At 38.1% G+C, this 12,398-nt stretch overlaps 1 protein-coding gene across 1 annotated transcript; it reads left to right on the forward strand.

The window, feature by feature from the left end:
- Positions 1-517: 517 nt before the first annotated feature.
- Positions 518-12,398, forward strand: LOC102714877 (tRNA nucleotidyltransferase cca2). Its single transcript, XM_006664316.3, has 17 exons — positions 518-525; positions 940-1,350; positions 5,296-5,569; positions 6,618-6,748; positions 7,124-7,241; positions 7,699-7,751; positions 7,863-7,912; positions 8,015-8,113; positions 8,552-8,661; positions 8,819-8,946; positions 9,114-9,204; positions 9,998-10,081; positions 11,008-11,070; positions 11,175-11,319; positions 11,498-11,662; positions 11,766-11,860; positions 11,945-12,398. Exons 1-17 carry the CDS (start codon positions 518-520, stop codon positions 12,056-12,058), a joined length of 2,139 nt encoding a protein of 712 aa, XP_006664379.3. The 3' UTR covers positions 12,059-12,398.

The following is a 12,398-nucleotide window of genomic DNA, read 5'->3' on the forward strand; positions in this document are numbered from 1 at the left end:
GTTTGGATCAAATATGGACTATTTCATAATATTAAAAAATACCAGGAGCCAATTGTAAAGAACGATAGAAAACAATAGGATACAGATTTACCGTCCACTAGAGACATTTAAATTGTGGCGACTTGTGCTCGTGATGCTGCAAGTGCAGCTGCAAGATGTATAATCCAACTATCAGTTACTGTTATGTTTGGTTGGACTTTTAGGATAAAGTCAGTTAGGAGCAGTGAAAACTTTACATGTCATGGTCAGCATGTGAACTTCAGCTCTCTGTCTTGTTCTAGCCTGCATTCCAATTCAGATAAATGTTCTACTCCGTACGTGATATCCGTGAACTCTGGATGGAGCAATGTATACATAAATAATGCCGATGTATTTGACCCGGAAAATAAGTGCCTTGTTGGTACCTATATATTTGTTTGAAAAAAATATATTTATGCTTAAAAATACATGTTGTGAATGCCATTTTTTTCTTAAACCAGAAAACAAAGGTGTTGTCTGCACGGTAAGATGTAAAATGATGGGAAGGTAATTCCGATGCTGAGAAGCAAGGGCTTAGCGAAGCATACAAACGACGGTCCTGTTTAGTTTTCAAATTTTTTTTCCCAAAAACATCACATCGAATCTTTAGATATCTAAATAAAGTATTAAATATATATGAATATTAAACTAATTACATAGTTATGGAGGAAATCACGAGACGAATCTTTTGAGCCTAATTAGGATATGATTAGCCATACGTGCTACAGTAACCAACATATGCTAATGACGGATTAATTAGACTCAAAAGATTCGTCTTGTGATTTTCGGACGAAATCTGAAATTTGTTATATAATTAGACTACGTTTAATACTTCAAATATATGTTTAAAAGTTTGATATGATATTTTTAAAAAAGATTTTGTAAACTAAACGAGGCCGTAGGGTAGAACCATCAACATAGAAGCGTCTACAGCTCCGGCGTGTGGCAGTTCGAGGGCTACGGCTACGTGCCGTCGGGCACCACCGGCGCGTCCATCATGCAGGTGTTCGGCGGCGGCGACAGCGCCACCACCCTCATGCTCCACGTCTACGGCGGCGAGCTCCGCTACTACGACCGGCAGCTCGTGGAGGCCGGCATCTACGACCGCTGGTTCCGCCTCAACGTCGTCCACGACGTCGCCGCCTCGGAGCTCACCGTCTTCGTCGACGGCCGCCGGCGGCTCCGCGTCGCCGGCCGCGGCGGCGACTCGCACTACTTCAAGTTCGGCGTGTACGCGCAGAGGCAGCCGTCCAGCCGCATGGAGTCTCGCTGGAGAGACATCAAGATCCTAAGAAGGATTAATTACTATTTTATTTTTTTGCCTCCGTTTCGGTTAAATCTGAATACATATATAAAACATATTTACTGACTCACGAATGATTCTAAATTATAAAAAACGTCTTATAATATAAAATGAAGGGAATACTTTAATTGATTAGTGTTATGTATACTCATATATGATTGTGAAATTCATATGTTGAGTGTATTATGTGTGTATGTATGTAGAAGGATGTATTATGTTCAATAGGAGAAGGATGAATCTGATGTATGTTTACTATAAGTAATATCTGTTATATTGGTTATAGAAGTAATTTTATATAATATAGTGTTGAGTGAGGATCTTGTTTCCGGATTATACTTGGAATAAGGAGACAAGCTGTCTTATGACATGTATCCACTCTGTTGCAAGATGTAGCATGACACACATTTTGTGACGACCAAGTTTTTTTGTATATAGCTGAAAAAAAAACTACATGTATTTGTGGTTGTTGGTCTTGAGCCGTCAACTTGGATCATGTTGGCAAATAATTGACTGTATGTCAAGTGTACTTTGTTGCAAAGTGTAGTATGCCACACATTTTGTGATGCTCAAATCTTCTTCATATCGCTGATACTAGCAGCAGGTGTTCGTTAGGAATGCGTGAATTTTACAGAAAATAGTTCAATTTCTCTAAGGTTCCTGTAAAATTGGTTCATGCATTCCTAATAAATATTTGGTCATATTAGTTTCTTGGTAAGCACATTTTAACATGCATAATTGCCTAAAACAAGTGCTCCGTGCCACAATGCATTCGTGACCAGAAAAGACACACTCGACACATACACAGAAAGTTCAGACATGATTTATTGAATGCAGAGCATATCAAGGAATTTCACATTTGATAACTTATTATTATACCAGTAGGCGACCTAGTAGCTCTGCATCAAACTTAAAATCACATCCAATTCTTAACAATTCTTAAATTTCTTATTCATAAGTTCATGGATCTCTCCATGATCGATTCATTCATTCATTCAGTTACTGGAATACGGCAGCTCTGCCACTGCTGCAGCTCCTGCGCCTGGACCTGGACCGCCTGGACCGTCGTCGTCACCGGGCTTGCGAACCACGACCGTCACCGGAGACGAATGCTTGCTCGTCTTGGAGCCTAACCTCCTCTGCAGTGACGACTGATCAACACCAAGAGATCGATTCAGACATTTGTTTGACAGGCACAGCATTTTTCATCATGGGTTCAGAGATTCAGAGAAAATGGAGCTTACGTTCTTGTCGTCTCCAGATGGTCTCTTGTCAGAGTTATAGACTACCTCAACCTGTGCTACTCTCTTCTGCAAGAAAAAAAAAAGAAAAGAGCATTTCAATGTCCATGCGTGAAATGTAACAGCAATCAGTCTAAATTTTTCTGATGGACTGTGTCTGTGTCAATGTGATCTTGATGTGTGTGTTCTGTAACTAACTGAATGTGTGTTTCTCAAATTGCCAATTTGTCACTACTGACTAGAAGCTACTTGGAGACGTAGAAATTTGAGATTTGCTCTGGTCCAACAAAAAATACCTCGAGGTATCAAATCATTTTTCACCATTGAATCTAGCTGAGTAGGATGTGTGTTGTTAGATCCAACGATCAGAAACGATTTGTTACCGTGAGATACCAGTACCCCGAGATACTTTTTGTTACTTTTTATTAGACTGCAAAATTGCTCTAGAAATTTTACCTATGAGGTGATGCCCTCCTCTTTCTTCTTTTTGTCCTTGCCATTGCCTTTGTGGTCTCTTCCACCCATGGTGTTAGCTGAGTGTATGTATATACCTACAGTGGTACTTTGGGAGATGTTCTTCAGAACAATGGCCGGTATATAGAGACAACATGGATTAGAGAGAAGAAGCTTACCTAAGAAATGATATCCATATATATATGGAAGTGCATGATTTGAATGCTAATCTACCAACTATAGAGATTACATGCCACACTGCACTTGTTTTGGAGTATTTTTGGGCTAAAGTTGATGGACATTTGGATAGAGTGAAATACTCCCTCTATATTTTTTTTTATGTATGACACCGTTGATTTTTAGAATCACGTTTGACCATTCGTCTTATTTAAAATTTATATCCAAATATACAAAATTATAATGCATAATTAAAGTTTCTATAATAATAAATCATATTATAACAAAATAATTAATAATTATATAATTCTTTTAATAAGACGAATGGTCAAACGTGGACTTAAAAGTCAACGGCGTCATATAAAAAAATATGGAGGGAGTAGCAGTTAATTACCATCATTTTAGGTAATGCATGGAATAAGCAGATTCAGGGAAGCTGCCAATTTTTTTTTTCGTTGGAGGGAAGCTACAAGATTTCAGTACAGGTTACTACGATTTACTGTCATTTCAGAATAGGGTCACGAAGTTGATTTTGTCTGTGTTTTGCTTGAGCATGGGAAATAGTATTTATCTGATAAACTGAGAAGTATAAATTTGTAGTCCGTTACATCGAGCTCACCAAACAATAGTTCATTAGCTGAAGGTTCATATTCAGGAGTTTCAGTTCTCCGATTTTTGAGAAGACCTATTTTCAATTCAGAAGGTCCTATTTTGCTTCATTATTGCAATATATATTGTTCACCACAAGTTTTCAATACGAATCAACAAGAGAGATCCGCTAAAGACATTTGGTGAAAAAAAAAATGTCGAACCAAGCACGAGTAAGATATATATGGTAAGAAGTATTTCAGACGGCCTTTTAGGATCTGAATTTTATGGAAATCAAAACTGAAGTGGAAATTGCCTTCATTTCATTGGCTTAAATTTGTGGAAGTCTCAGCTTAATTTTAGGAACTATTATAAAAGCAAAAAAAAAAGTATGACATTCACTTTATCAAATCCCAATGTTTTTTTCCACAATTTCTAGTCTCAATGTATTTGTTTTCTACTTTCATAAATTCCAATATAATGATGGATCAAAAAGTAAAGTTACTTTTAGAACAAATTAGATAAATAAAGATAAGATTATTTTAGAACGGAGGAAATATAGCACGAAGGTTCACAAGATGTTGCTGCATTTCTAGAGGTGTAAGTAATACTCCCTCTGTTTCACAATGTAGGACTTTCTAGTCTTGATTAAATTTATATGAATGTTAATAAATCTAGACATATATATAAATTATATATATTTATCAATTGATGAATTTAGATAGGGTTAAAAAGTCTTACAATATGAAACGAACGTAGCACAAATAATGAGGAACAAATCAACCACCAACCGCAGAAAAGATTACATGCGTGCGCCTCCATTTTTATTTGAATGATTCTCACCCATCATTTATCTTAGCACTTTTAATTGCACAACCTTTTTTAAAATGTAATGTCAAGTCAGAATCTTTCTTCCGGATTATGGGTCTGTTTGGGAAACCTTAGATTCTAAAAAGCAGCAGCTTTATAGCCAGCTTATGAGGATCTAGAAAAGCTTCTAAACTTAGCTTCTCTAGCTTCTGTATTCTTAGTTTATTTTTCAGAATATGTAACCACATATTCTTACAAACTATGTACTGTTTGGGGCAACGTCTGGCAGAAGGGGAGAAGCTCCCCAAACAGGTCGTATAATTGAATTTAACTATTAATATTAAAAAGTTAAAAACCTAAGATAATGAACACAGCTGAGAATAATCTACGCAAAAACACAACCTGTCTGATGAGTAATGCGATCAGTGGGGCCTGATGAACTGGGCCGTGTTATATATTAGGCCTGTCAGTGTTATAAAAAAGCCCACAGACTTTTCTCTCTAAAAAAAGGAAAAAAAAAGCCCACGGAATGATAGGTTCGTTCCATCGTGGCCGTTGATCTCCGATCGGACGGCTCTCACGTGGCCTCGCCGGGTACTGGAGCAGGACGGCGGCGGCGGGGAGGGTACAATACCTCGCCGGGAAGCGCCGCCGCCGCCGCCCCATGTCTCTTCGCCTCCTCGCCCTCCCCCCACGCGGCCTCCTCCTCCTCCTCCTCCCCCGCCTCCGCCGCCGCGGCTCGCCGGCGGGCGCCGTCCACGCTAGGGCCTTCGGCCCCTCCAGTTTCCCCGCCCGCGCGCGTGTTTTCTCCGGAATGGCGGCCGCGGGGTCTCCGCCGCCGCAGGAGCGGCGCGTGGAGGTGAGGGAGCGCGTGGAGCTGACGGAGAAGGAGGAGCGCATCTTCCGGAGGCTGCTCGACGTCGTCCGCCACTTCGGGCTCGGCACCCAGCTCCGCGTCGCCGGCGGCTGGGTCAGGGACAAGGTCACTTCGCATTTTTCCCTTTTGTTCGCATCGCAAGTCAAGTACATGGAGAACGACCGTGCAAGGAGCAGCTGTGTTAGTAGCAAACCATTCTGAAAATACGTTCAAGAGTTCTGGTTTAGGGCTTTTGGGGTTCGGACTTGGGCCTGCGAATTCGCGCCCTGCGAATTTAAGAGTTCGATGCTAGTTTTTTCTGGGTTTAGGAATTTGTGCTTTATCGTGCAACTATTTATTTTGGGCATTTTGAAGAAATTGTTTTGCTATGTGGGGGATATATACATATATTTTAAATTTTATTAAGTGGACTTTTGGCTGCTATAGCTTCAGATTATTGTTTTTATGACTATGTTTAGGGCTCATGAGTGGAGGGATTACGAGGGATGATTTGGCTTTTTCATGGTAAAAGTCAAATGACATATTTGCAAACGAAAAATATTTTGTGAATAAAATTTTTGTATATGTATTTTTAGCGATCTAGAAGCCAATGCTGGGAAATAAACTTCAGCGGAAAAAAACCTCACAATCAACTCCAAATTTAAGGTTGAAAATTCAAATTTTGGTTTATATAAGCATAAGCATAAGCAAAAATATGGGGGTGTAGATGACTGCGTGTGAATTGTGGATTGTTAGGCTGATGGGTTTAGGGAATGCCTCAATCAACTCGTTTGTTGGTCTTGGATTCTTGCTAGTCTATAGGTAGCAGAGCTATTGCCTCGACTGCGTTTAGTTGGAAATTTTAGATGCATACGATGCACATGGCATACTGTAGTTTATGGGCATCCTCCTATAAGAATACAGAAGTGAACGTTCCCTTGTTGGTATGCATAGTTTGGGTCTTTTTGGCTGTGTTATGTGAATGCCAGTGCTACTCATTCAATATTTGCACGATGGATACTGCATAGTATGACAAGCAGTCAAAGGAGACGCAAGTAGATCCCTGCTCCCAAAATCAAGAAACTAGTGTTATTTCTTTGCAGTTCATCTTTACGAAAATGTATTGTTTAGTAGTTTTGTTGACTCAACTTTTGCCTTGGCATATACTTGACAGCTATTGGGGAAAGACTCCTCTGACATTGATATTGCACTTGACAATATGACGGGCCAGAATTTCTGCGAGAAAGTAAATGAGTATTCAGAGTTGTTGGGTGAGGAACAGAAAACAATTGGTGTTATTCAGTGGTACGCAATCTTTATAATTACATTTACAGCGAGTATATATTATTACTGTCCTCTTGTTTTTATCCCTTATTTGGTCAAGCTCAGCAGAAGCAATTAATTTACTGAGATCACATAGCACATAGCTTATCAAATAATTTTCATGACCTTAATGCCATTATAAGCTTCAAGCTTGTTTGAGTTGGCCTTACAAAGTATTCTGAGTTGAATTTCATATATGAAACAAATAACCGTCTGATAGAGTATCATGACCTTTAAAGTACAAGCAGATTATGAATATTTTCTAGATCTAAGTTTATCTTGCTTTTACCATATTGGCTATTGTATTAGCCAAATACCTGCTGTGTTGGGGTTCTGATGTTTCATAGTTTCTTTCAGCAATCCTGATCAATCAAAGCACTTGGAAACTGCAAGGATGCTTATATTTGACATTTGGATTGACTTTGTGAACTTGAGGTCTGAAAAATATGCTGAAAACAGTCGTATTCCTACTGTGGTATGCACACATACATAACAAGCATTGTTTTTTTAGAATTTTTGTATATGCTGTTAGGTTCATATTTCAATTATTTATTTGCATGTATTGATCATCTGGGTTTTAGTTAAATTTGCACGGCATGTGTCTTTTTTTTTGGGGTTTTTTTTTTGGGGGGGGGGGGGGGTAAACTCCCTTTGTTTTTCATGAGCATGCTTCCCGAACTACGAAGCAATACATTTATTTTGCAACAGAATTGTATCTAAAAGTTGCTTTAAAAATCATGTTAATCTATTTATCAAGTTTGCAATAGCTAATACTTTAATTGTTCACTATTGAGCCACCTTGTTTTACGTGACCATCTTCTTCTTTACCCACCTTCAAAGTCATCAGTTAACACAAATAGCCATTAGCATTATTGGAAGCAATGTATAATTCTTTCTTGCTTATTTTGTTGTTCATCTTTTCCAATATGCAGGAGATTGGTACTGCCAAAGAAGATGCATTCCGTAGGGACCTAACAATAAATAGGTATTTTGTTTTCAGATGAGTTCTGTTATGCATTTAAATTTGTGCTTTTATTGCCAAGATATTGAGTTGTCTAGTACTCTGTTTAATATTTCTATATTCAAACTTGGACAGTTTATTCTTCAATATCAACACTTGCTCAGTGGAAGATTTAACTGGAAGAGGTGAGTTTCGTGGTTGGATCCTAACATAGAAGCTTGTAGGTATACATGACCTTTTTCAAATGCTCATGCTATCTGTAATCATGTTTTCCATATTCCATGAAGGTATTGAAGATCTGAAAAAGGGTCTTATTGTTACCCCTTTACCTGCCAAAGCTACCTTCTTGGATGACCCCCTTAGAGTTCTTCGAGCAATCCGATTTGGTATATTCAAACATCCTTTTAATTGATATAAAATATTTCCATTGCTAATTTTATGCTAAGATATACTTTAAGATTACTTATTTATTCATGATAAGTTCACTTGCTAAAAGTTGATAACATCTCATATTTAATTCCATTTGTACTTGGGCAAGTTTGGCTCATACTCAATAATTGCTCTCTTTGCTGAACGTTCACTGATTGCCAGTTCAGATTCACTTTTTATGCTTATGTTATCATGTGATGTGCATGAATCATGATGTTTGAATTTTTTTAGCATATAAGAACTTAATAATTATAGGCATGATATCAGTAGACATGTAATTGCGTGCTGATATTTCAACTGATACCTTGTTTGTTTATTAAATTATAATTGAATAGTGTGCCAGCGGCATGCAACATTGCATTTCTTTCGCATATGCTAATGTGTATCTCTCACAGCTGCTAGATTCAACTTTACATTAAATGAAGATTTGAAAGAAGCTGCTTCTGATGAAAAGGTGAAATCTGAACTTGGTAGCAAGATTAGCAAAGAGCGCATCGGTCATGAGGTCTGGTTTCTGTCCTACTTATTGCCAACCTACATTTCCTCATTTTTTTTCTCTCTTCATCAGCGTCAAATTAACAAAACATTATCATTCAATATGTATCTAGTAACATAATAGAAAGCCCCTTGTCACCCATTTAACCTACTTGTATTTTATGCAGGTAGATCTTATGATGTCAGACAAACATCCAGTTAATGCAATGTGTTGTATTCGTGATTTGGGATTATTTTATGTTGTCTTTGCTTTTCCTGAGAAGACCGACCCTCAAGTTCCTGACAAATGTGATCAGTCAGTCCTTTCTCTAACATACATCTACTATATGTTTTGAGTTTGTTATTCTATAGGGTCACCAAATTACATTTCAGACTTCTACCTGTATAGGTTCTTCTAGTCATTTCCATTAGCATGTGTGCTTCACTTGACGATTTCATCTCCTATTGTATATTTTTATGCAGGCTTTGTGTTTCACATATTGAAGTTGCATGGAATCTTGCACATTCTATTGGCTGCTCTGTGTTCAGTGGTGGTTCTGATTCCAAGTCGCAGGTCTGAGAAATTTCAGAATGTGTCTTTTTCTTTGTTAAGTACACACCATTAAATCAAGGGTTAATTAGATCTATACCATTGTAACTTTCACGGATTAGAAAAATACCACTACAATTCACTTATTTGAACTGATGCCATCGATACTTCTTTGAAATTGGATCCATGGTGGTGTCGGCGCCTTCGACGGGAGGACGGGATGGATGGATGGAAAACGTTGGAGGAGCGACGGAAGTGATGACGGAGTGGCATGGATCTAATTTCAAAGAAGTATCGATGGCATTAGTCCAAATAAGCGAATTGTAGTGGTATTTTTTTAATCCGTGAAAGTTACAATGACATAGATATAATTAACCCTTAAATCAAACAAATTCTCCCCTGTTCCCCTCCCCTCTAAATTTCTTTATAGTGAAAATGGTACTTACATAACTTCACTGCAAATAACTAACAAACCATAGTTACCCATCTTTTCCATAACATTGTTTTGGATTCATTGGTGGAATAAATGACAAGGGGAACTTACATAATTTGTATGCCTGATTGAACCATTGAGTTTTGGAGTAGAAAATAACATTATTCCGTTGTTCCTGTGTATTCCTGTAGATTGAGTTACAAGGAGCATATTATTATTGTTATTATTCAGAGGACCTATGACACTAAGCTTTTCACTTCCCACTTACTACTGTTAATTGACTCCTATGTTACTTTCCCTGTTATGGCTAAACCAAATTAAACAATTGGCTATAAATTGGTATATATTTTCTTTCCTAACACTAAGACCTGTGATGGTGTTTAGGATGAGCACCGAAGACTTTGCTTGTATAGTGCACTATTCACTCCGCTTCGGAGTACAGTATACTTTGATAAAAAGTCAAAGAAGGTAACATCTAACTCATGCATACTCAAACTTTTCTCCAATGTACATACTTCAACTTTTTTAAGCAGGTAAGTTGTGTCAATTTAATCCTCTTTGATTAAATCAAACATCCTCCTTTTTGCAATGATACTAGTGGTAACTTGCTTCCTACTAGGTTAGCAGGAGAGTGCAGACTTGGTGCATCATGGACTCATGGCTATTAGGAGCTAGTACTTATATTTGCCTGAAAGTCCATCCTATATTTTGATAAGACGGCAGGTTGTTTGTGTGGCTGCAAAAGTTTATAGTTAAAGAGAGTAGATTGTGAACCATTTAGATACATATGTAGTCATAGTTTTGTTTCTACATACTGAACTGAATATGTAGAGTTCTTAGATGTTCAGATTCATTTCAGTCTCTGTACCTTTGTAGAATAAACATTTAGATACATATTCATTTCAATCTCTGAATATGTAGCATTACTTACCTATGACTGAATTTACATTCTCCAGTAAAACTAGTGGCTCATTTTTAAATGCTGCTCAATAATTTCCAATTGTCCATCATATAAGTCAAGCTTTTTGCATATGGGTCCGATCAGCAACTTGTAGTTTTAACTGGTATGTAGCATCTAATAATCAGATCTTATTTCAGAGCACATATCCCTGAGTTTCTGTAAAGGCTTTGGTGTGCTTGTAATTTTCTTGTGGCTGGTTACTGACCAACAGTGGCTACTAAAACAAAATCTTGTGCGAGGAAATAGATGGCGCTTGTTTTAAGTTTTAACTGTCCCAGTTACGTTCAACTTATATGTAAACAATGGGTTAGAAGACTAGAACAGAGTCCACAGCTGTTGTTAACAGTGAATGGTTTTACAAACCAAACAACTATTTCTTTTGCTGTATTATTTTGTAGCAAGTATGCTGACTAGCCTGTTGCATCATCTTCAGATTCCTGTTGCAAACTATATTATTCGTGACTCCCTGAAATTAAAAGCTAGTGATGCTGACACGGTAAAATTTCTTGAGTAGGCCTCATCATCCTTTTTACTAGCTTATGCCTGCTGTTTTGTACTGTTAGAAAATAAATCAACTTATGATTTCTTCTGAACTTGAAGGTTGTCAACATACATGCTGCAAGTGAAAAGTTTGCTGAATTAATTAATCTCCTTGAGTCGAATGAAAATTTGGCAAATGTCAAAGAGAAACTGGATGATGAATACCTTGAGATCCCAACAGACTTAGTTAAACGTGTCTCGGCAGGTCAGCAGAGAGTTTGCTGATTTTTAAATTTGAAAATCATTTATATTGGTTAGTCTTTAGCCTTTTTTTGTGTACCAGTTGCCTAATTCGGCTGTTTAATTTGCCTAATAATCTAGATTTTAGCTCATTATAATAGTTATGGAGAACTTCGTGAGAAAATGTGACTTTGAACATTCAGGGCTTATACTTCGTGAGATAAAGGACTTTTGGCGTGCGGCATTGTTTATCTCCACACTTACCTATCCGGAGTTTGGTAGTGCTAGTGACTGTCTCAGCCATCAAGATGAATTACATCGAAGGAATGAAAAATACAAGACAGCTGAAAGTTCAATAACTGAACTAGGTAAAGAGCTACCTGATGACCGTTTTCCTTCATGAAGTGAAAGCCGACCTGTTCATATCCCTGTTAGCATTTCCTTATTTATATCCTCCTACGTCTCATACAGAGCTTGATGGCGTATGGAAGATGAAACCGTTGCTTGATGGGAAGGCCATCATGGGGATTATGCAGGCCAAGGCAGGTCCGCTCATCGGAAAATGGGTATAACTGACACTAATCGGTTCTGTCTGAATTGTTCTAGTTTTTTTTAACACTTTCTAACACATCATTCTTCCGTTCTCGTAGCAACAACGGCTGTTGAAGTGGCAGCTTGCGTATCCAGAGGGAACCATGGAGGAGTGCATCGAGTGGATGAAGCAATCGCAGTCGAAACGCCAAAAAGTAGAATGCACCACATAAACAACATTTTGCTGGTGTACAGGCAGTCTTCAGATAGGGCTCGAGCTTCCCTTGTTGCTAGGAGTAGAGCTTTTCGTCGACGATCTAGATCGGCAGGATACCCGGTATCCTCCATAGCTTTATCTTGGTTGTCTTCGTATCAGGGTGATTCTGGTGGAAACTTGCGAAACTCTTATGGTGAAATCAAGCAATCTACCATATGATGAATAGAATGGCACACAGTGTGAGAGAGCAGTGAGCAAGTAATGTGTTTGCATGGACATCTCCCTCCTTTTAAAGGGTCATTTTTTTTTTGCTTTGGGTTTAGGTTATAACATAAAATTTGAATTTTCAACCTTAA

This window comes from Oryza brachyantha, chromosome 12, assembly GCF_000231095.2.
Source record: "Oryza brachyantha chromosome 12, ObraRS2, whole genome shotgun sequence".
Lineage (NCBI taxonomy): Eukaryota > Viridiplantae > Streptophyta > Magnoliopsida > Poales > Poaceae > Oryza > Oryza brachyantha.

What these genes read in the sequence shown, in the direction of transcription:
- LOC102714877 (XM_006664316.3), top strand. An exon ending in ACAGTCGTATTCCTACTGTG is followed by an intron (nt 7,242 to 7,698) that starts GTATGCACACAT and finishes TCCAATATGCAG; the next exon opens with GAGATTGGTACTGCCAAAGA. An exon ending in GTTCTGATTCCAAGTCGCAG is followed by an intron (nt 9,205 to 9,997) that starts GTCTGAGAAATT and finishes GATGGTGTTTAG; the next exon opens with GATGAGCACCGAAGACTTTG.